At 44.3% G+C, this 25,772-nt stretch overlaps 1 protein-coding gene and 1 long non-coding RNA gene across 4 annotated transcripts in view; one reads left to right on the forward strand and one right to left on the reverse strand.

The window, feature by feature from the left end:
• Positions 1-4,023, reverse strand: part of FGF3 (fibroblast growth factor 3) — a 7,901-nt gene extending 3,878 nt beyond the window's left edge. Inside the window, exon 1 of the mRNA XM_075325306.1 lies at positions 3,510-4,023. Within this exon, the coding sequence (XP_075181421.1) occupies positions 3,510-3,783 (274 nt within the window). The 5' untranslated portion in view covers positions 3,784-4,023. The remainder of the gene's footprint in view (positions 1-3,509) is intronic.
• LOC142254623 (uncharacterized) overlaps positions 1-25,772 on the forward strand; it is a 253,831-nt gene that overhangs the window by 114,772 nt on the left and 113,287 nt on the right. The window lies entirely within an intron of this gene.

A 25,772-nucleotide genomic window follows, 5' to 3' on the forward strand; every position in this document is an offset into this window, starting at 1 on the left:
TAATATATATATACACACACATATAATATATATACACATATAATATATATATACACATATATATATAAAAATGTGTAATTTAAATATTTTTTTCTTTTTATTTGTGTTTTTTTTTAGATAATTTTTTTTAATTGGGAACTTTAAGGCCATCAAGTCCACTACTGACTTTTATGCTTTTTTTTTCTGTATATTATTTTTTAATAAAACAAAGTGTGGATGCTTTTTTACATTTCTATGGAATTCTCTAAAAACTTTCTTTAGTAAATTAAAAATAACAAATATTTTTTTTTTGTCTGTCTGGAAACTACATTAGCTAACAGAATTTTATGCAATTTTTCCTTTTTTATTTTTATATATATATATATATATATATATATATATATATATATATATATATATATATATATATATATATATCACACACACACACACACACACATTTGGCATATGCCTAGTACACATTTGTTTATTTTTTGAAAATTATGTTTGCAATATTTATAAGTATTTATTTTAAAGAAAAGATTCATGATTGGTTCTCATTCATTACTATGGGGCTTTGCATTGACAACAAAATTAAAAAAACAAACACGTACAAGTCCCACGCTCTACTATTTTCTAATTATGATTTATTGTGATCTGCTTTTTTTTCTTTATTTCATTTTGGTCAATAAGGTATTGGAATGTCAAATGATGAACAAAATAGGATCACTCGTGATCAGGTGTCACATTTTTTATTTCTACCATTCAAGACGATGGTAATATATCGATCATGATGGATCCATTTTTTTCCCCCTTTTGACTAATGGGAAATTTTCAAAGGATTTTTTTATTGATTACAAATTAATGCAAATAGATGTCAATTTGTCATCCGCTCCCTTTTTGGTCATTTATTGAGCCAAAAATGCAACCACAAAAAACAACAAATCATGATCCAGCAAGATCTATGATGATCAAGGTCAATTGGGGGAGGAACGATGCACAAATTCGGATCAGGGTGCATTCGTTTTTCACTTTCAGTGCAGAAAAATGTTATGCTTTTATAGTACATGGTTTGGGTTTTTGAGGTCCTATCATGGCCACTCACACCCCGTAATTAAAGTAAGTGCCTCTTCACGTCTGTTCTGCTTGACCATCTATATCCGTATGAGAGCTATCTCTAAAAGCTTTCCCTGAGACGAGTTGCCTTTTAGGAAGTCGTGGTTTTCCGTTTACTCCTCCCCAATCCTTTGAGGTTTCCTAATCTCTGTTTGCCATCAAAAGAAAGAGTATAAATGTTTTTCAAAGTTTTTGGGGGGATTAGAAAAACAAATGCAATATTTCGCAGGGTATTAGTTTCACACTTAGATGGATGAGGCAAAAGGAGTCAGGTTTAATCTGGACAATCCCAAATGTTCGGATAATGCATGACGACAAATAGGCGGCACAGTTCATTTGTTTTATTGAGCGTAAGAAGCTTTAGCCGAACATGAACGTATTCAGTGCCAGAGGGTCTTGTATATTGTTGCAGCGAGGCCTCCTAGGGGAGATCACCTTGTGATTTGTTACAAGGGTTGCTTCATCGTGTTTCTGCGGCTATTTAAAAAGCATGTCCAAATGTGGAGAATCGATTGGTGTGGGATATCAACCCCCCCTGAGCTGTGCTGGATGCAGCATTATGGATCAATGTCTAAGTATTCTCTTACATTACCATATTATGTCACTACCGGGCTCCATTACGTCACTTTTTGTAATGTATATGAAGCCCATCTTACCTTTACATTACCATATGAATCAATAAAGATATATTGTGTCATTGGAAATATACATTAGATAATCTGATAGACTGGTAGCGTTATATAGACGATTACTTTTTTTCTACTTCAGTTCTGATTTATATAATGTCACTAATTTTATGTATGTAGGATCCAATATTGACCTGCAATCATGTGACTGTGCAAATGTAGCAGAGCTGAGTGTCATCCGGGTGAATATTTAGCACATAGTGATTACATAGCACAGTAGGGTTCTTACCTGCAGTCCTGAACATTGTGATATCCCTAGAGGTATTAGCTCTGCTTCACCTGTATATAGTAAGATTTCATGTGACTAGTGAGCTTTATCCTGCCTTTTCGAGCTTTTTGGCTTTCAGAAAAGCCGGGACAGTGGACAAAACTCTGTGAATGTAGTAACAGCATGATGGACCAATCTATTGTCCTTGTAGACAGCATTTTTTTTTCCAAAAATCGCAGCTTATCTGCTGTTAAACAAATGACATGTTAAGAGAATGAAGGCAAATCCTTTCCCTCCAGGTCTATTCACAGCGAGAGGGAGATAATGCTTCACCGGCTCATTCATTCCTACATCTTATGGATGAAATAAGAGACTCTGGCCATTAATCAAGAAAATATTTGTTTCTGTGTCTAGACCTCCTAAGATGAGTTCCTCAGATTCCTTCCAGCCTTGGGTAGACCCTTAGCATGTCCATAATTTATACTAGAGTATTAAAAGAGGACACCCTAAAAGATGATGCATGGAAAGACTCCTTGGAAAGTGTTACAATGTTGCAAACCTCATTCTTGTTTATTAATTGCATCAGATAAGGGAGATTTGTGACAAGTTTTATATTCTTTACATCCAAAGTTTTGCGCCGTCCACATTATGATTGTAGTTTGGGACGGATTCTCATGCAGGTAAATGGACCGGTGCTATATAATAAGTTCTGGCAGTCATCCCGTCATTCCGAGCAGCAATGCTAAATGTATCAAAGCCAAGTACTCCCAATAAATTATCAAACCATGCCTTGGGGGTATGAGGACAGTGTAAATATCCCGTAAGGGCTCGCTGTGTATCCTCTGGGTTATATATTGGCTGAGGACTGAATATCCAGCTGATACAATTACCTTCATAAAAGCTATTGTATGTGAGAGGTTTGTAGACATTATAGTGGAGTATCTATGTATATTTAGGTAGCTAAGATAGGCATAGATATGTTGAGATATATATATATATATATATATATATATAATATAATATATATATATATATAATATAATATATATATATATATATATATATAAAATATATATATATATAATATATATATATATAATTGTTTGTGTGTGTATATATATATATATATATATATTTATTGTGTGTGTGTATGTATATATATATATATATATATGTATATATATTATATTATGCAGAGATAGAGATATATATAAATGTTTGGTTACATAGCTGTATATACATTGAGATATATATATAGATATATATTTATCTATATATACATAAAAATGTATCCAGATCTCCGCCATTACAATCTAGATCTGTGTATCCATCTATATACAGTACAAGATGGATACATCGATATAGATTGTTGCGGATGGATCTGGATAATTAGTTACAAATAGACAGATGGATCGATACAAATAGGAAGTCTGATATAGAGATATGAGTAGATACATAGATAAAAATGTTATTACTTGAGGATATAAGCAATATGTCATCACTTGGACGTTGGCACTTACTGAAGACGCTGTTCTTCTCGAGCGTTCCATTAATCTTCCCGTTCAGGTGTATCTGTAGGTGATACTTGGTCGCACAATAAAGCTTCCTATGTCGCGGTGCTCCTCCGAGGTGTTCGTAAACCCCACCGCGTCCTCCCGCATCGCGTCTTAGCCTGGGGTCGCACAGTTTGCCTCTGGCACAAGGCACCTTAGCAGTACCAGACACAGCCTTAGCCCAGGATACCTGCCGACCAAGATCGAAACAACTGAGCAACAAGATCCAGATTATAACCATTGTGGCATGGCCGAAATACTGAAGGCTGGAAGGCTGGAAGCAAATGTCACAAGGGATCCCATTAAAGAAGTCTTGTTAGCAGCTCTGTAAGTAGCAAGTCACACTAGTCTGATGCCTGAGACATTGGAAGTGTTATCTGACCTTTAATCTGTCTCTTCTTGATCTTCTAAGTAAATAGATGTGATGGAGGGCTGCAGGTTCATGGATTAATAGCAGCGCTCAGGGTTTAACCATCTCTTCCGAATTTTATGAGTTTACAAGAAATAGTGGTGCTGAACTGCACTGAAATAAAAGCCCCCCCCCCCCCCCTCCCCTCGCCACAATAGACAGATCCCAACCAATTGATACAAAGGAGGCAGGCAAGGTATCAGTCTTGTGTGAACGAAAAGTGCAGGCTGGATAAAATTACACAGCACTACTTACAGTGGCTCAGTGCAAAAAAAAAAAAAAAAAAAGCCACATCACAAAGAGTCAGCAGCCCGTCAGAGGAAGGGTCTGCACCCGGCTCTGCCTGTGCAAAGATAGAACAATTCTGCATATGAAAATTATACGTTGGGGATTTTCAGAGAATGGTCCCGGCTCCAATCAATCCCCCCCATCACAATAAGTGACAACCAGGATGAAGGATGCTGCAAAGAAACAACCTGGGGAAATCGCTCCTGAAAAATGCACATGTGAAAGGCGCATATGAAAAGGCAGCAGACGTGGGATGTGAGAGGCCCGGCCTCTATTTTAACACACATTGAAAGGCAATTTATTTCAATTGTAAAGAACCTTTCCTTTAGGTCAATTTGTTAGTATCAATGAGACTAATGAGCTTTCACTGGACAGCGGGGAGAAAAGAAGTGTTGATTCATTACCTCCGAGAGGAACTGGATGGATCATGTGGATTGCCAGGCAGGAAGATTTATGGCCCAGAGCAGGCTGACACTTCAAGGAAATGTCCACCTACTAACATCAGGTCATTTTAGACAAAGTTAAAGAGCTTCTGTTCTTTTATGCAAAACTAGTCCCTAAAATAAGATAAATCTGCTTTTGATGCATATACTAGTGCGCTATGTCCCAAAACAATCCCAAATCTTAAAAAGCTTACCATACAATCTTTTTCTGTGGCCAATTTTTCTTTTCAGTACTATTATGCCAGCACTATATGTGCTGTAATACCCTCCAACTTTCCCAGCATGCATTGCTGCTTCTACTGTCCAATGACTTGAACTGGAAGCTTCTATTTCTGTATATTCAGGGTGACAGACAGGAGAGCAGGAGCAGAGGCAAAGACCCGCCCCCACTTTCTGCAAACACAGACCCGCCTTCACTTCCTGTAGACACACAGACCCACCCTCACTTCCTGTAGAGACACACAGACTCACCCCCACCTCCTGTAGAGACACAGACCCGCCCTCACTTCCTGTAGACACACAGACCCGCCCGCACTTCCTGTAGAGAGAGACAGACTCACCCCCACCTCCTGTAGAGACACAAACTCACCACCTCCTGTAGAGAGAGACAGACCCATCCTTTTTTCTTGTAGACACAAAGACCCGCCCCTGCTTCCTGTAGAGAGACACAGACCTGTCCCCACTTCCCGTAGAGAAACACAGACCCACTCCCATTTCCTGTAGACACAAAGACCTGCCCCTGCTTCCTGTAGATACACAGACCTTCTTCCTGTAGAGACATGCAAATCAAAAAGGTCCGTGGAGCCTCTGTTAGGAGTCTCAACACAGAAACTAGCCAGATATCCCTCCAGGAAGGACCTGGCCAAGGAGTGGCTCTTTTTAGGAGACCACCATAACCACCATATTAAGTGGCCCTTTCAGTCAATATCCAACTCTTTGACAAGTTTAAAGATATGACAAGGGAAATACCAAGGCCAGGTATCCATCTACAGACAGCTGTTTCGGGGTATTGCCCCTCATCAGTATGGAGTGGGATTCTGGCCAGGTGGGAGCAACCTAGGATTTCCAGAATTGATTTGCATATTTCCCAGGTGGCAATGCACCTAGGATTTCACTGTGTTGAGCGCTGTCGTTGGCTGCTGGCAGTGTTTTCTCTGGCTGGTCTCCCCGAGATCAGTGATTTTGTCTTGTTGGTCTACTAGGCATTGCTCCCACCTGGCCAGAATCCTACTCCACACTGATGAGGGGCAATACCCCGAAACAGCTGTCTGTGGATGGATACCTGGCCTTGGTATTTCCCTTGTCATATCTTTAAACTTGTCAAAGAGTTGGATATTGACTGAAAGGGCCACTTAATATGGTGGTTATGGTGGTCTCCTAAAAAGAGCTACTCCTTGGCTAGGTCCTTCCCGGAGGGATATCTGGCTAGTTTCTGTGTTGAGACTCCTAACAGAGGCTCCACGGACTTTTTTTGATTTGCAATGCACCTAGGATTTCACTGTGTTGAGCACTCTCGTTGGCTGCTGGCAGTGTTTCTCTGGCTGGTCTCCCCGAGATCAGTGATTGTTTTGTCATGTAGAGACGCACAGACCTACCCCTGCTTCCTGTAGAGACACACAGACCTGTCCCTACTTCCCGCAGAAAGACACAGACCTGCCCCCATTTCCTGTAAAGACAAAGACCCACCCTCATTTGCTGAAGAGACACAAAGACCAGCCTCCATTTCCTGCAGAGAGAGACATACAGTATATTGTAAATATTTTATTATATCTTTTTATGGTACGTTACTGCAGATCTGACCGGTGATACAATGTACAGTGTCAGTGTGCAGCTTGTATAACAGTGTAAATCTGGTGTCCTCTAAATAACTCACTACACAGCCATAAATGTCTAAACTGCTGGCAACAAAAGTGAGTACACCTCTAAGTGAAAATGGCCAAATTGTGCCCAATTAGCCATTCTCCCCGGTGTCATGTGACTTAATAGTGTTACAAGGTCTCAGGTGTGAATGGGAAGCAGGTGTGTTACATTCGTACATTCAGTGTTATTGGTCACACACACGCTCATACTGGTCACTGGAAGTTCACCATGGCAAAGACACCTCTGAGCATCTGGAAAAAAAAAGAATTGTTGCTTTACATAAAGATGGCCGAGGATATAAGACGATTGCCACCACCCTGAACCTGAGCTGTTGCACGGTGGCCAAGACCATACAGCGGTATAACAAGACAGGGTCCACTCAGAACGGCCCTCACCATGGTTGACTGGAGAAGTTGAGTGCACGTGCTCAGTGTCATATCCAGAGGTTATCTTTTCAGAATAGACATATCAGTGCGGCCAGCATTGCTGCAGAAGTTAAAGGGGTGGGGGATCCGCCTGTCAGTGCTCAGGCCATACACCGCACACTGCAGAGGTTACGGGGTGGGGAGTGCGGCTTTTCAGTGCTCAGACCATATGCTGCACACTGCAGAGGTTACAGGGGTTGGGGGGGGTCCGCCTGTCAGTGCTTAGACCATATGCCACACACTACAAAGGTTACAGGGTGCGGGGAGTCCGCCTTTCAGTGCTCAGACAATACTCTCCACACTGCAGAGGTTACAGGGGTGGGTGGTCTGCCTGTTAGTGCTCAGACCATACGTGGCACACTGCAGAGGTTACAGGGATGACGGGATCCCCCTGGCAGTGCTCAGACCATAGACCATACGCCGCACGCTGCAGAGGTTACAGGGGTGGGGAGTCCACCTTTCAGTGCTCAGACCATACGCTGTACACTGCAGAGATAACTGTGGTGGGGGAATCCACCTGTCAGTGCGCAGACCATACTCCGCACACTGCAGCACATTGCTTTGTATGGCTGTCATCACAGAAGGAACTTTCTTCTAAAGATGATGCACAAGAAAGGCGCAAACTGTTTGCTAAAGACAAACAGACTAAGGACTTGACTTACTCGAACCGTCAGAGTGTGTGGCAGCAACCTGGTAAGGAGGACAAAGACGAGTGTGTCCTGCCTACAGTCAGGCATGGTGGTAGTAATGTCATGGTTTGGGGCTGCATGCGTGCTTCCAGCTGTGGGGGGGATTACAGTTCATTAAGGGAATCATGAATGCCAATATGTATTGTGAAATAGTGAAGCAGAGCAGGATCCCCTCCCTTTCATATTCAAACATAATAATGACCCCAAATACCTCCAAGACCACCACTGCCTCGCTACAGAAACTGAAGGTAAAGGAGCTGGACCGGCCAAGTGTCTGCAGACTCTAACCCTAAGGAACATCTGTGGGGCCTCCTCAAATGAAAAGTGGAGGCGCTCAAGGTCTCTAACATCCACCAGCTCCATCATGGAGGATGAGGAGGATCCAGCATCTCCTGTGAAGCTCTAGTGACCTCAATGCCCAAGAGTGGTAAGGCCGTGCTGGCAAATAATGGTGGCTACACAAAATGTTGACACTTTGGGCACAATTGTACCATTTTCACTTAGGGGTGTACTTACTTTTGTTGCCAGCGGTTTAGACATTAATGGCTGTGCGTTATTTAGAGGACACGAAATTTACACTGTTACACAAGCTGCACACTAACACTGCACATTGCATCACAGGGTCAGATCTTCAGTGTTGTCCCATGAAAAGAAGTAACAAAATATTTACAAAAAGGTGAGGAGTGTACTCACTTTTGTGATATATTGTAGACCCACCCCCGACTTACTGTAGAGAAAGACAAAAACTCTCCTCCATTGAATATAATCCGCCTCGGTGTCTCTGCGGATAGTGATGAATTACACTTGACAATAGACAGTAGAGAATGTTAGATGGAAGGGAGACCCCTAGTGGCCGCCACTTTATTTACAAATTTTGTTGTTCTACGGCCAGAAAAATCCCTCCAGAGTGATTTGCAGACTGATAAATGAGAAGACGTTGTTTGAAAGTCAACGGATATATCATTGAGTTGAATGAATGAACTGTACACAGTGAGCTCCTGAGCGCCTCCTTGTGGTGGCTAATATTATGTTCTCATTTAAAAGGATCTCTGGGATGTTAAGACATTTGCATAAAATTAAATATATGCAGCCTCACCGCGGTCAGGAATTATCGTCAGCTGTCCTGTTCATGGGAGGAAACCAGAGAATGCAGAGGAAGCCCCCACAATCTCGGGGAGAACATACAGATCCTGGCAGATGAGTGATTATATTTCTGTTCTAGTCTTTTCCATCTGATATTTGCACTTTTCGGTTTTTCCACCAGGACAATATTTCTCATGTGTAATCTTTCTCTTTATATTCTGTATATATGTGGAGAGATATTCCTGTTCTATGTAGTTCTGAACCCCCCGCTTTATTTGCCACGGCTTTACTTTAATGATCTGTTGCTGCTCGGGTCAGTGACCTTGATCGGCCGGTGCCATTTTCACCTTGTCATTAAGTGAAAGTCCCTGCGCTGTAGAGTGAGACGTCCTACAAGATTCCCTTACACTTCGAGTCTGCGCCAAGTCAGGAGTTCTCTCATCACTTCGCCAGAAATGTGATAAAACGCTCCCATGAACATTCGTAGCATTTGTCACTCAAGAACCCGTAGAGGAAAAAAAGCTTCAGCTCATTCCCTAATAGAAGACCCTTTTCATATGTTGGCCCACTCACCCCTCTAGTGTTATTAGCCAAATATTGACTCGGGGGAGTTCTCGGTAATCCTTATTGCCTCATCCAGAATATGTTGCCCTAACGTCGGTTTGTTTGGGGGAAATCCCTAAACCACTGATAGGGGTCCATCCCTTGATAGAATGATTAGATTACAGCTTTGATAAGTCACAGAAGCATCGTTCACACTTAAGCTACCAGAAGACTAAAAGAAGGGTCAATCCACCTCACAAAAGAACAAGAGGATCATCTTTAAACCCACAGTATTGGGCTCCAAAGGTCCAGTAGAAGATGCCCCCATTGTGAGATGACCAGAGTCAATCACTGGCCGTTAGGGTCTATAATAAGTAAACCATATGGGTAATGTAATGTTACTTCCTAACCCTGTGGCCACTAGTCTGCTGTCCCGACCGGCCCACTCTCTTTGCCCCATGGGCATCAACTTCATGCTCATGTTGGGACCACTGGCTGAGTCTCTGCACATGGATTCTTAGTCTTCTAAAATGATCCTTATTCTCCATTGAGTGCTCAGCCGACCCAGGATACCTATGGGACCCTTCCGAGCCCTCAGCCTAAGCAATAAGGCTCTATAGTGCCAGTCAATATACAGGTAATTCTCCTACCTGGCCTATACCCTGTCGTTAGGTCATATTCATGGGATACACACTCTGATCATCTCTTGCACCCTCTTTGTAGTTAATGAATGAGGACCAACCGCCAGGATCCGCCATGACCATCGAGAACTCATTACCCCTCTATGGCAGATTCCAAGAATGGCTGGCCGACCATTGTCTACTTTCGACTAGGTCCTCATAAGTCAATTCTGTGGGATCACAACCATGAACCACAATAAGGTTGCGGCACAAATTTATTTGTAATGGTCGTGCCCATATGGAATCATTCAGGTCTCATTGTGGTCACAGTCACCAAAGACGCCTCGTTGGCCAAATTTAGCTTTCTATTCACCATAGTGGACTTACCAAATTAATGGTCTTTTCAATGTTTTGGTAGGATCAGTCTTCCAGATTGAATTGCCCTATACCATACAATTGGGCCCAATGCTTTGTTCAGCTTTTGTCTCTACATAGTTTTTATTCTCAATTTGCACCTGAAGCTTCATATTCCGGTATGTTTCTCCAGAGGTATGATGATAGTTCATGTATGGTGGTGGAATACGGTGGCACACAGTTTAGTATTATAGGAGCTCTGTGCTACCATAGGGTACCTCTGTGCAGTAATGGAACATATTCTGTGTGAGCCTCTAAGGTACGCAGAGGTGTAACATGTACCTGTATCCATCTATATAGGTGACAGATGGGTTATATAGCTGTGTGCATGAGGTGTAGGCTCCAAAGTCAGAGGTTAGGTGCTAATAAAACACGAGAGGTGTCCATTTACGCACTAGTTTTGGTGAATTTTCACCACCAAACAACCCATGTGCAAAATCTTTTTCCAGAAGTGAGACCACAAGTCCTTCATAATCGATTTTCACCCACTATACAGCCCTCAAGAAGAGTCAGTCAGGGGGCTACAAACGATCCACTACAGCTTTATCCCTAAAGCTTCTGGTGCCCCTCGCTTACCCCCAAATGTGTGGATATCTAATTTAGAGGAGGTTTTGAAAAGGCTCAGGGGAACCCAGGAGTTTTCTCAGCTCTTCGGCGGGTGCCATCTTGCGATCCTTTTTTCCAAGAGCCTTATTGACGTTCAAAGAGTTCATTGGAGGCCTACATTGTATGATATATCATTGCCCCCTGGGGTATCATTAGGAGAGACTTTTCTATAGACTAGGCATCATTTTTTTCCTGGATTGCACGCACACAGGCACTAATGCACATTAGGACTCTGAGCACAGTCCCAGTCGAGCCAAGGGGTCACAAAATACCCATAAGGTAAAAGTTGAAGCTTTTGGGCCCTGATGCACAATGTATACGCCTTACCAAAAAGTAAACTCATGTCATATACAGTGGCATGCAAAAGTTTGAGCACCCCTGGTCAAGTTTACTGATATTCTGAACAATTAAGCAAGTTGAAGATGAAATTATCTGTAAAAGCCATAAAGTTAAGGATAACACATTATCCTCTGCATTTTAGACAAAATATATATATTTTTTACATTTTTAAATTCACAACAAAAAATAAAGTTGGCCAATGCAAAATGTTGTGTACCCTGCATGGTTAGTACCCTGCAGCACCCCCTTTGGCAAGTATCAAAGCTTGTAAATGTTTTTTGTAGCCAGCCAAGAGTCTTTCAATTCTTATTTGAGGGATTTTCATGCTTTCTTCCTTGGAAAAGTCTTCTTGTTCTGTAAAATCCCTGGGTCCTCTTGCATGCACTGCTCTTTTGTGGTCTAGCCACAGATTTTCAATGATGTTCAGATCAGGGGACTGTGAGGGCCATTGTAAAACCTTCAGCTTGTACCTTTTGACATAGGCTAATGTGGATTTTGAATTGTGTTTAGGATCCTTATCCATTTGTAGAAGTCATCCTCTTTTCAACTTCAGCTTTTTTACAGATGGTGTTATGTTTGCTTGAAGAATTTGTTAAACTTTAATTGAATCCATTCTTCCCTCTACCCGTGAAATGTTCCCAGTGCCATTGGATAGAACACAACCCAAATCATGAGTAATCCACCCCCATGCTTAATGGTTGGCGAGATATTCTTGTCATGACATTCTGTCTCCTTTTTTCCCCAAACATTTGGTTTGATCATTGTGGCCAAGGAGTTCTATTTTAACCTCATCAGTTAACACGACTTGTTTCCAAAATACATCAGTCTTGTTTAGATGTTATTTTGCATACTTCTGATGCTAAATTTTATGGTTAGGACGCAGGAGAGGTTTTCTTCAGATGACTCTTCCATGAAGGCCATTTTTCTGTAGGTGTCTCTGAACAGTAGAACAATGTACCACAACTCCAGAGTCTGCTAAATCTTCCTGAAGGACTTTTGCAGTGAAGTGAAGGTTCTGATTTGCCACTCTAGCAATCCTACGAGCAGCTCTCACAGAAATTTTGCTTGGTTTTCCAGACCTTATCCTGACCTCCACTGTTTCTGTAAGGGTACTTTCACACTTGCGTTTATTTCCTTCCGTTACAATCCGCCCTTTTGGAAAACAGCGGAATCCGTTAACGGATTCCGCTGTTTCCCATTGACTTGTATGGGTGATGGATTGTACCAAAAGGACCTGCGTTGCTTCCGCTGGGCGACGCTCCGTTGCTTCCGCCCAGCGGGAGGAACGCAGCATGTAACGTTATTTTGAGCAGCGGAATCCTCTGGATTCCACTGCGCATGCTCTTTTTTTTTTTTTTTTTTTTTTTTTTTTTTTAAAATCAAACTTTATTTTGGCTCGCGGTGGCCGAACGTTCAGCTGAGCGTCCGGCCGTCGGCAAGCGACAGCGCTCAGCTGAGCGACCGGCCACCGGCATGCCCGGCCGCCGGCAAGTCACAGCACTCAGCTGAGCGCCCGCCCGCCGGCATGCCCGGCCGCCGGCAAGTGACAGCGCTCAGCTGAGCGCCCGCCCGCCGGCATGCCCGGGCGCCGGCAAGTGACAGCGCTCAGCTGAGCGCCCGCCGGCATGCCCGGGCGCCGGCAAGTGACAGCGCTCAGCTGATCACCCGGCGGTCGGCTGCAGGGAGCGATCAGCTGATCACCCGGCGGCCGGCTACTGGGAGCGATCAGCTGATCACCCGGCGGCCGGCTACTGGGAGCGATCAGCTGATCACCCGGCGGCCGGCTGCAGGGAGCGATCAGCTGATCACCCGGCGGCCAGCTACTGGGAGCGATCAGCTGATCACCCGGCGGCCGGCTCTGGGAGCGATCAGCTGATCACCCGGCGGCCGGCTACTGGGAGCAATCAGCTGATCGTTTACAATAGTCTGCCGCTGGTAAAACTAAAAAAAAAAAATAAAAAAAATCAAAACGAATTGCGTTGTTTTGCAGCATCCGTTGCATCCGTTGTGCCACTATATGCAACACATCCGTTGCATCTGTTACACAACGCAATGCAACGGATACCGTTCAACGCAAGTGTGAAAGTACCCTAAGTGCCATTTCTGAAAAACTTTTCGAACTGAGGAAAGGGCAACTTAAAAACGCTTTGCTATTTTCTTCTAGCTTTCTTCTGCTTTGTGGGCCTTCACCATTTTGATTTTCAGAGTGCTAGGCAGCTGCTTTGAAAAACCCATGGCTGCTGTTTTATTTGCACAAGATTAGAGGAAGCTGGGTTTTTATAAAGCTGTGAAATTTGCATCACCTGCCCTTTCCTAACTATGGTAATGAACAAGCCACAAACCTAACAGGCTAATTAAGGTCTGAAGTGATAGTCAAAGTTATCTGAGCACACAAATCTCCAAGGGTGTTCAAACTTTTGCATTGGCCCATTTTCATTTTTGTAGTTTTTAAAATGATAAAGATGAAAATATATATATACGTGTTGCTTAACATACAAAGAAAATGTGTCCTCTGTAACTTTATGCCTTTTAGAGATCATTTCATTTTCAACTTGATTAACTGTTCACAATAAGAGTAATTTTGACCAGTGGTGCTCAAACGTCTGCATAGCACTGTATACTACATGAGCCCTCTTTTGCAGCCGGGGGCTCCCAGAAACACGTGGGCCTGGATTTGACCCCATCTTTGTGCCCCTGCTCTTAATGCTAAAGGGGCTATGAGCATGTGGTGTAGGAGCCCCTTCGTACATGCGCTCCTCTGCTCTCCTCTTTGTGTGGATTTCGGCCTCCATCAGATAATTCCTTTTTATCTTGATGACATCCTGAAAGTGATGAATAACATCCTCTTCCTTATCTGCATGCATCATGACCTAGAACCATCCAGGTCAATGACGGAGCTGGGACGGCGGCAGAACTTTCCTCAGTGGTAGACTGGTAATAAATGTAGGGGCTGATGGTCTCAGAAGTGTGTATGCTTCTCATTAATGCCCATTATTAGGCTGGAATACACCATGCAAAGTATAAGACTGCGGTGATTCCTGGCGCCTTGTCACATGCTGTAAAATTCTGCTTTATTGCTTTAATACATGCTCCGGAGGGGAAAGTTGCAGACATGGTGTGATGCTGACACACAGGGGGCAAATCCTGCTGCAAAACTGATCGCTGGAGTGGAATATTAAAATGCAAAAATACTCAAACGAACAATTTTGACCCAAGCAGAGGGGTGGAATTGGCTTACCTGATGTGAAGCAATATCATCTTGCTGGGCATCTTTCCAGAATAATAGATTGTTGTAGAAAAGGAACACACAAGGTATGGGTCCAGATAGAACAATCCTTTTCTACAGTACCCCTAAACAAATTGCCGTGGTTCCTTTCAGTCGCCTCTGCAGAAGTAAAAACACACCCGACTATTGGCCCAACAGTAACCTATTGTAATACTGAGGCGGTGCGCTTGGAAATGCTCCCTACCTGTTCAAGGCTCCTGAGTCATCCCCTCTTTGGATCAGGAGGGTCGGATCCCATTTTCCAACTCTGGATACAAGGAGGAGTGGACCGAGTGGAAGACTTTGGGGATGACATTGAATGGCCTTCAATAGCTATGCTAGACACTAGACAAAATCCAGCTCCATTGGGACATTGGAGATGTTTACAGCTTGCGCACTTCTTCGGCAAACTCCCACTTAAGGAGCATTTCAGCCTCCCCAAGACCCAGTTCGAACTTACTTGCAAAGGTACAAGTCCAGCACGTCACTCGCTCTCTGTAGTATACTCCATGTTGTCTTCCCACACTAACCAATCTCTTCCACCCTATATACTACCATGGGGAAGGGATCTTGACATCAGCCTTACTCGGGGGCAAAGGGACCGCATTTTTTCTCTTGCACACAGCTCCTCTATTGGCTCCAGGTTCCAAGAGGCCAGCTACAAATTATTGTACCATGCGGTAGAGAGGAGGGTACACTCTTCCATGTGTTCTGGGAATATGAGGGAATCCGGCCCTTTTGGACAGACGTTTCTGATATCAGCTGCCAAGTCACCAGAGACACCGAGGAGATGGGTCCTGCCCTTCTCCTGCTAAATCACGGCGAGACTTCCCTAAAAACATACAAAAATTCTTTGAAAAAATGTCTCATTATGGCAGCCAGAGCGTGTATCCCAGAAAGGTGGAAAAGTCTTCTTCCACCAACTGTATCACAATGGATTTCCAATGACCTTATGTACATGGAGGACCTCACCTCCTCTCTACATGACACTTAGGCTAAGTTCACATTTCCGTTGTTTTGTATCAGTCACATGCGTCGCTTGATGCATGTGACTGATGCGCTGTTCAACGCTGTACAACGGATGACAAAGAACAGAATTCTTTGTCGGATTCCGTTGTGTGCGGGGGGCGGAGTTCGGGAGGGGGAGCCGAGCGGGGCCGTGGCACTGAGGACGTCAGTGCCGCAGGGACTGCAGGACAGGTGTGTGTGTGTGTGTGTATACACATGCTGAAGGCGGGAGGGGTGGAGCCAAGCGGGGGGCGGGGCCAGGCGCTGAGGATGTCAGTGGAAGTGCTGCGGTCTGCATGGCTGGGGACAGGTGAGTGCATGTGTGAGTGTGTGTGCATGCATGTATGTATGTATGTATGTGTGTGCACATGCGGAGTGCGGGAGCGGGCGGAGCCGAGCGGGGGGCAGGGCCAGACGAGGGTGTCAGTGGCAGTGCTTGTCTGCATGGCTGGGGACAGGTGTGTGTGTGTGTGTGTACATACATGTGCGGAGTGCGGGAGGGGGCGGGGCCGAGCGGGGAAGTGTCGGCCTCCCTACACACGTAACCAGCCTAAATATCGGGTAACAGCAAAGCACCCGATGTTTACCTTGGTTACCCGATATTTACCTTGGTTACGGGCCTACACCGCTTAGCGCTGGCTCCTTGCACTGTAACCAGGGTAAATATCGGGTAACCAACCAAAGCTGGTGACGTGTGCAGGGAGACAGAGAGCATGCGCAGCGAAATCCGACGGATCTCGCTGCTCAAAAAACGTTACATGCTGCGTTCCTCCCGCCCGGCGGTCAGTCGTTCCACGACTGATCAGTCGGGCGGAGGGTGCAACGCTGCATCATCAGTCACAATCCGCTGCTCATACAAGTCTATGGGAGCAGCGGAATCCGCTAAACGGATTCCGTTGTTTACAAGAGCAGCGGATTGTGACTGATACATTTTAGCGGAAATGTGAACTTAGCCTTACATGAAATTCTGGGCAACTTGGAGAGAGTGGATGGATTTCCAACAAACCGAGACATATCGGCTTATGTTTACAAACCCCTTCCCCTCTTCACAATATCTGACCTTCTTTTCCTTTTCCTCTTCTTTTTTCCCCCTCTTTTCCTATCACCTAACTAACACTACCTACTCTGTTTCTCTATTCTGGCCTCACAAGCTACTTCCTCTGTCTTTCTGCCTTTCTGTTTCATCTTTTCATCTCTTCGAGCTATAGAATCTTGTAAATATAAAAAAAAAATTGTGGAATTTTTCATATTCTTGGATATCAAGACAGATCATACGACTAAAGGTGGCTTTACACCTACGACATCGATAAAGCGATCTCATTGGGGTCACGCGTTAGCGATGTCGTTGCGTGTGACACCTATTAGCAATTTTGAATCGTTGCAAAAACGTTCAAAATCGCTAATCGGTGACATCCCCCCCCCCTAATCTCAATTATCGTTGCCGCTGTAGTAACGATGTTGTTCCTCGTTTCTGCGGCAGCACACATCGCTACGTGTGACACCGCAGGAACGAGGAACCTCACCTTACCTACCTCCCGCCAGCAATGAGGAAGGAAGGAGGTGCACAGGATGTTCGTCCCGCTCATCTCCTCCCCTCCTTTTCTATTGGGCGGCGGTTCAGTGACGCTGCTGTGACGCCGCACGACCCGCCCCCTTAGAAAGGAGGCGGTTCGCCGCTCACAGCGACGTCGCAGAGCGGGTATGTGCGTGTGACGCTGCCGTAGCGATAATGTTCGCTACGGCAGCGGTCACCACATATCGGCCGTACGACAGGGGCGGGTGCTATCGCGCTCGACATCGCCAGCAAATGCTAGCGATGTCGCAGCGTGTAAAGCGCCCCTAAGTGGTCTTTATGAGAATTTAATGCGAATGTAATGCATTTGGTATCCTGTCTTGTTTGGTGCCTTTTATGGGTGTAAATGGATCGTTAGATCCGAGAATTTTGTGCCTTATATGTATCTTATTCTTTGTTAAATAAAGAATTAAAAAAAAACAAAAATAATGCAAAACTACATATAAAACTGTGAAGCGTTTGTGAAGGAGTATCTCTAGTGGTGTATAGGTAGCATGAGCAACATGTCTGGTGCTTGTGGGGCCCAAAGAAACCTTAGCCACATAAGAAAAACACTAGTATTACAGTAGTTAAAGGGAATCTGTCAGCAGGATTTTACCCCCAAACTATCAGCATGTAGCTTCTTTCAAAAACATGTCCAGCTATATCTTTCATGGCCGGTCCAGTCTACTCCTCGGATATTGAGAAATATAGCATTTGAATTCATATATAATGAGGCTGCAGAGTTATTGAAGATCTGAAGCCTCCATTACTCCAGCTCTATTCCCCGCCCAGTGCCGCCTCCTCCTGCCTGACTGACCGCCTCTGTGCTGTATGACTGCAGGCAAATGAGCTGTCAGTCAAGCAGGAGAAGGATGCAGCTATGGCAGGGAATAGAGCTGGAGTGACGGAGCCTTCAGATTTACAAACAGCCTCATTTACATATCAATTCAAATGCTAGTTTCTCATTAATGGAGGAACGAATCGGCCATGTAAAGGTATTGCTGGGCTTGTCTTTGATAGAGCTACATGCACATATAAATAGTTTGGGGGGTGAAGTCCTGCTTGCACATTCCCTTCAAGGGGTCCTTTCTTAGATTTTGTATTAGTGGAGAGGATCGAGGTGCGATTGTTGGTGACTATGGACGTGTCCTGGAGGTTGGGGGGACGCCTGACTACAATTATAGGTAAACTGCAGCATACCTGCCAACTATCAAGGTGGAAGGTGCATAAGCCAATTTGCCAACAATTGTGAGTTCCTGTGGTCATTACTGGGCAGACTGGAGGTGGGATGAGAAACCTCGCCCAAATAGGATTGCAAAAAAGTAATAGTTTCCATTTCTTCTGGAGCTATTTTCCACAACTAGTGGTTCTCCAGCCATTGTGAAGCTACAATGCTCAGCATGCCATAACATGGCAGAAGTAGTTTTTGTAAGTGGGAAATTATTTAGGGGTTAATATATTGGCCCATAACATATAGGCATCCCAGAGGGCACAGATCAGCACAGACCACTCTTGCCAAAATTGCTTCCATCTTGGTCACATTACGTCTTGCCATTTTCATAATTAGCGCCATCATCTTGAAGTTTTTTCTGCTTTTGGCTTTAAGACATTCAGGCTTCAAAGCTTTGGCGTGTTTGGCCCCGGAGAGCGCGGCTCGGCATTTACTCGGAGCATGAATTGTTTCTTTCTAAATAAAGGACATGTGACCTTCTCTGATATATCAAAGGACCCCCCAGTCTTCAGCTCACTTTGTGAGACATTCAATGGGAACCTCCAGACATGTACACAATAAGTCGTAAGTCCGCTCTTGTGAATTGTATACTGTCTGTCTGGTGACCAGTTTTGAAGAAAAAAAAAAAACAAAACAAAAACTTTACAAAAAAAAAGTTCCCTTTCATGTAGACTAATTCTGAGCGCGGGGCTTCGGATGAACACTGCCTGTATTTTAATTACACTCAATGCCAACGACGCAGCGCCCAAATGTGCTCTTCAGAAAACCAATTCAGAAAGGTCTTCACATCGCGCCCACCGCGCCGGCTTCTGATTTAACGCCTCTTGACAGGTGGCATCTTTAGAGGGTCACCCGCTAACATAAATCTATGTAAATTGGCTATTTAACCCTCCACAAGAGTGAATAAGCCCTGGAAAGATGTTTGCGGTCCCCATCACAAGTGTTGTGCTGTAGCATTAATCAAGGTCAGGGCCGGTTTTCCAGAAAAGAGAGCGATAATCAAACATAACTGCAAATGGATGTTACCGCAGTAATAATACTGCCATGCAATGCTAAAAAATACTGCCATACAGCGCACAGATAATACCAAAGATACATTGTACAAATAGTACTACCATATAGTTCCCATATAATAGCACTGCTATATATTTACCATAAATAAAGCCGCCATTCAGTGTACATATAAAGTCTATACAGGTCTGCAGTAGAGAGCTGTATTATATGTCCAGCTCCATGCTCGTAACTTTACTATTCAGGCCAATTGGCCTGAATAGTAAAGTTTATATCCTGGTCGCCCAGTCCTTGTAATCCTTAATCTCTCCTGTGGTGGCGCTGCATGGAGATAGAGTTTTTACTGTTTTGTTCTCCTTGTCTTCATTGGACTCTTTAATGGTTGCGGAGGCAACTTTGCAGGTGCTCAGAGGCTGGCCAAATCCGGCCACCTTCAGAGCAGCACTTTCAAGCTGTATAGCAAAGAATTTGTAAGCGCTGCTCTCCTTCCCTAATACACTACTCACAAAAAGTTAACAATATTTGGTTTTCTGGTGAAATTTTTTTATGGAAAAAGTTAAAACGTTCATGCTACATTGATGCAGTTGTGATTTCCTCATCTCAAACAATTTATTGTAACAAACCAAACTCCACTCCTCCACCCCCAAAAATGTCAATGTCTCAATAATTTGTCATATGGCCTTCAGCATAAATTCCAGCTGATAACGTCGCCTCCTGCTGGTCACAGGTGGAGTTATTGCCTGTGGAGGCCAGCATCCCACTCTTCTTGAAGGGCATCCCTCAGATCATTGAGGTTCTGGGGTACAGAGTTACAGCCTCTACACTGCGACTCAGCTGATCCCATAGGTTTTCTATAGGATTCAGGTCATGAGAAAGTGCAGGCCGTTCCATTAACCCGATTGCCACCGGGAAGAGTCGGGCAAGGCGCTAGCATCGGCGCATCTAATGGATGTCCCACTTCTGGCACAGCTGTGGGCTGCTATTTTTAGGCTGAGGGGGGCCAAATAACCATGAACCTTCCCAGCCTGATAATACCAGCCCCCAGCTGTCTACTTTACCTTAACTATATTCCATGTAGCATAAATGCAGTTTGCATTTCCTATATTTTATGTTTACATATATCTTAGCGCTTAAAGTGTGCTGCTGTATTATTTTTTTTGTGTTGCATGGTAGAAGAGGTAGACCGCATGGCAAGGGGCTGGAAGTTCTACATTGGGTCAACAGGGCCAGATGTTATGCACCAGATGCAATGGGACTGAAGGTGAGACCTAAATTCAGTGCTCAAGACATGAGGTTCATTACTTTTCTCCATGTAGTGCATATTCATATTAATTATATTGCAGGATTAGGCATTCATTACATAGATCACTGAATGGTGGTATCACCTCAGCACTGTATGGCGGTATTCACTTTGGCAGCAGCTTCTTCCTATACCATGTATTTTTTTGCAGTGCATAATTGGTAATGACATTTTCCAGTTGTTTTATATAGCACTGTATGGTGCGTGGCCGGTGTCGCAAGCTCTCGTGGACGCTGGTGATGAGGAGGCCCACTGTGTGCACTGATGGGATGCACTGCTAGTAACGCCATACACCAGCTGAGACTCCTACTAGACAGGACCTAACCCTAAACCTGCAGCGCTTCTTCCTATATGATCGGATGTGGAGAGCGTCCTCGGCCTGAATCCCATCTGGAAGTCACTGAGTCTGGAATGTGTCAGGCATTAGCCGGGGCTCGGAGCCATTCAGAGGTTACATCACCCACTAATGAAAAGAGGAAACTACAATTTGTACAACAATAAAAAAAAATATGAAGGGTGGAGGAGAAGGATCTTCTGCAGAAATACCGCCACCCTCCTCAATTAAAAAGCCATTACCAGTTCAAACATGCACCTACCACCTCCTCAAAGAGAACAATCTGCCCGTAATTATGCAGGATTAACCCTTACTGCTCAGAAGTCACTGCTGCCAAATTCACACATCTCATCTGACCCAAAGTGGGGATTTAAACATCATACACCCCTCACTATAGTCCAGTGACTCCATAAAGGATAAGTATTAGCAGAGCATCTATCTATCCTTCCATCCATCCATCCATCCATCTATCCATTTCTTCATAAAAGAAAGAAAGCAATGTATACAAAACTGTCCAAAAGTTGTAAGCAAATGTGAAAACAATGCTGCAGGGTAATTCTTCATAATAGAAGTGATGGGTGGTCACCAAATACTAAGGATGGAGGTGACGGGCGGTCACCAAATACTGAGGATGGAGGAGACTGGCAGTCACCAAATACTGAGGATGGAGGAGACGGGCAGTCACCAAATACTGAGGATGGAGGAGATGGGCAGTCACCAAATACTGAGGATGGAGGAGACTGGCAGTCAGCAAATACTGAGGATAGAGGAGACTGGCAGTCACCAAATACTGAGGATAGAGGAGACTGGCAGTCACCAAATACTGAGGATAGAGGAGACTGGCAGTCACCAAATACTGAGGATAGAGGAGACTGGCAGTCACCAAATACTGAGGATGGAGGAGACTGGCAGTCAGCAAATACTGAGGATAGAGGAGACTGGCAGTCACCAAATACTGAGGATAGAGGAGACTGGCAGTCACCAAATACTGAGGATAGAGGAGACGGGCAGTCACCAAATACTGAGGATAGAGGAGACTGGCGGTCACCAAATACTGAGGATGGAGGAGACGGGTGGTCACCAAATACTGAGGATGGAGGAGACGGGTGGTCACCAAATACTGAGGATGGAGGAGACGGGTGGTCACCAAATACTGAGGATGGAGGAGACGGGCCATCACCAAATACTGGGATGGAGGAGACGGGCGGTCACCAAATACTGAGGATGGAGGAGACGGGTGGTCACCAAATACTGAGGATGGAGAAGACGGGTGGTCAGCAAATACTGAGGATGGAGATGATAGGTGGTCACCGACTAGTGAGGATGGAGGTGATAGGTGGTCACCAATACTGAGGATAGAGGAGACTGGCAGTCACCAAATACTGAGGATGGAGGAGAGGGGCAGTCACCAAATACTGAGAACAGAGGAGACGGGCGGTCACCAAATACTGAGGATAGAGGAGACGGGCGGTCACCAAATACTGAGGATAGAGGAGACGGGTGATCACCGAACACTGATGGAATTTATATTTCTCTTTTGTTCATTCATTCTGCATTTTGGGAACTGATGAAATAAACTATTAGCTCTTCTACGTATGACGCGTATAACTATGAGACAGATTCATCTACCCTTTGTGGCTCCACAGGTCCCATAATACCAATCTCTCCAGATAACATGGCGGGTTCATCCAATGTTCTGGTTCCGCGTTGTGGCGCGGTTTTCTCGGTCATGTGTCTTGTATCGCACACGGTCTCATTCCGTTTCCTTCTGTCTTTTCTTACCCTTCAGACCAACGTCCGTGCTCAGAGTTCATGGGGCACAAGGGGTTAAGAGCTGAGTGTTCATAAGAGCATGTCTGAATCCAGAATTGGCCTAACAACGACATTTTAATTGCAGGCAATCCCTGCGCAATTGTATACAAAAGAATTTTTTTTTTTTTTAATTCCCTCCCCCGGACATTAACAAAGGTTATTATCCTGTTCATTCTCAGGTTTAAAAGGAGGCTCCCATAATCCAAACCAAATCACGCTGACCTCTGAACCTTTTCTGCTGTACTTTTTCTCATGCCACGGTTTCTTTAGTGCTAGTGAGCTGAGGGCCCATTTCTGGCTGCAGCTGATTTCCCAGACAGTGCTGCCTTTCGTCCCCTGACAAATCACTGTGGAGCCCCTTTTGTCCTGCGTCGCTTTGATCTCACCTGCCTGTCAGGGGAAAAAAAAAACGAGAGCTCCGGTACAGGCGAAAGCATTGCAAACAAATTGGCAATAGGGCCGCTTATAGGGGGAGGCTGCAGAGGGGGCGACTCGAGCGCGTCCGACTCAGGCACACACAGGGTTAACTGATCAATATTTACTCGTGTATTAATAGCTGTATATAGGGGTCAGCTAAAGCTCAGATGGGCCTGGGGTTAAAGTCCTAGAATATATTGCTGTATACTACACTCCCTTTTTGTCTATTTTTGCAAAAATGCAAAATATATTCAAGTGCATAAATGTCCAATGTCTCCGCGTAAAGTTGCATGGAGTCATAATTCCTCATCTGTAGAGATATATGGAGCTGTACTTACATATACCTATGATTTCATGTGGCATGCCCACCTGGCCAAGAACACTTGGGCACTGCCATAGTGATGGAACGCTCAGTCTGCCCCTAATAACAGGGCAAAACCTACTAATTCCATGTTCTGTGAAACTAAAATGGTCCTCAAAACGTTTGTGCGCACCATCGTTTATATACCGTATTAATGACAATTGGGTTAATAGAAGAATTCCTTATTTAAGACCCACAAGTTGGAGCAGAGGGATCCTTCATACCCCAGAAGTTGCAGAACGTCCATGCATTACACATCCAAATTATGGCTTTTAATAGGAACGGGGCAATGCTTCATTTCTCCTGTGGAGGCGCTGCAGGGAGATTGTATACTTGTTCGATTCCTTCCACAGTTGATCGCTGGAGGTCCAAGTAATGAGATAAATTCTGATTAAACTATCATTAGGGGAAAAGCGTAGCAAAAAAAAAGGATTAACCCTGTTAACTAATTAAGACCACAGTAAGATACCGGAGTATACTGCCTTACAATCTGGATTTTCTGTAGTGTAGGAAATTGTTCAAGAGGCAGCTTAGCTTTCCGTGAGACAGTGGCCATGACCTTCTCCATCTCTCCAAATTCCACCATACACATGAGCTTAGCCTTCTGTGAGTCAAAGCGACCAAGACCCTGTCCATCTCTCCAAACTCCACCATACACAAGCTTATATTTCCGTGAGTCAAAGTGGCTATGACCTTCTCCATCTCTCCAAACTCTACCAGAAACGAGTTTAGCTTTCCGTGAGTCAAAGTGGCCATGACCTTCTCCATCTCTCCAAACTCCACCATACACATGAGCTTAGCTTTCCGTGAGTCAAAGTGGCCAAGACCCTCTCCATCTCTCCAAACTCCACCATACACATGAGCTTAGCTTTCCGTGAGTCAAAGTGGCCAAGACCCTCTCCATCTCTCCAAACTCCACCATACACATGAGCTTAGCTTTCTGTGAGTCAAATTGGCCATGACATTCTCCATCTCTCCAAACTCCATGAGCTTAGCTTTCCGTGAGTCAAAGTGGCCATGACCACCTCCATCTCTCCAAACTCCACCATACACGAGCTTAGCTTTCCGTGAGTTAGTGGCCTAACCCTCTCCATCTCTCTAAACTCCACCATACACGAGCTTAGCTTTCCGTGAGTTAGTGACCTAACCCTCTCCATCTCTCTAAACTCCACCATACACATGAGCTTAGCTTTCCGTGAGTCAAAGTGGCCATGACCTTTTCCATCTCTCCAAACTCCACCATACACATGAGCTTAGCTTTCCGTGAATCAAAGTGGCTAAGACCTTCTTCATCTCTCCAAACTGCACCATACACATGAGCTTAGCTTTCTGTGGGTCAAAGTGGCCATGACCTTCTCCATCTCTCCCAACTAAACCATACACATGCATTCCTGCATTGGCTGAGTGTGCAGTAAGCCATGATCAGACATGGTGGCACCGGTCTATCTCCACAAAAGATACTACATGGTCAGTTGTCCCCAGCAATATAGTCTAATACGATCAACTTAAATTGAATGTGTATGGCGAACCACGTGGCACTAATATGTCACATTATCGTTACTGAGTTTCTCCTTAGAACGTCCTTCTGTCCGTCAGACCAAACCAGCTCTCAATCTGGTAGACTCTGCCCGCCAACACATTACGTGGTACGAAAACTATTCAGATAAGTTCTGAAATTTAGATCCATGACTATCAGTGGAAAAGTGGTAGCCGTTATTAGACACCATGATCAAAAGTGGGCATTTTTTGCTCTTATTTTATTTCTGCTGCTCCCCTGAATATTTTAGTTTCTGGGGGTCTTTTTTTTATCTGTCCAGAGATTCAGGTTTTTATATTTTATGCTACTTTTTATGGTCTAAGGGGGTGTGGCACACAGGATAATTATGCAGAACAACCAAAAGACATGCCCCTGAGGATCTTGTGTGAGTCACACGACATGAGGAAAAACTATAGGAATTAGCACTAAATAAATGTCCAATATCTCTGGAACCATAGGGTGAATTAAAAAAGAAACAAAAACAGAAAACTCAGAAGACCAGCGTCAAGGAAATAAGTGAAGACTGCACACTTTTTACCTGGTCATATGTTTTCTTTTAAGACACTTTTTCATGACTCTCACTTTTTTTTAAGGAGTAAAGTCTATTAGACTGATGTAGGCTCCACCACCAGAACTTGGAGTCACAAGTTTCCTATTGTCCCTTGCCCCCAAGACCACTG

The sequence above is a fragment of the Anomaloglossus baeobatrachus genome, chromosome 10 (genome assembly GCF_048569485.1).
Source record: "Anomaloglossus baeobatrachus isolate aAnoBae1 chromosome 10, aAnoBae1.hap1, whole genome shotgun sequence".
Classification (NCBI taxonomy): domain Eukaryota; kingdom Metazoa; phylum Chordata; class Amphibia; order Anura; family Aromobatidae; genus Anomaloglossus; species Anomaloglossus baeobatrachus.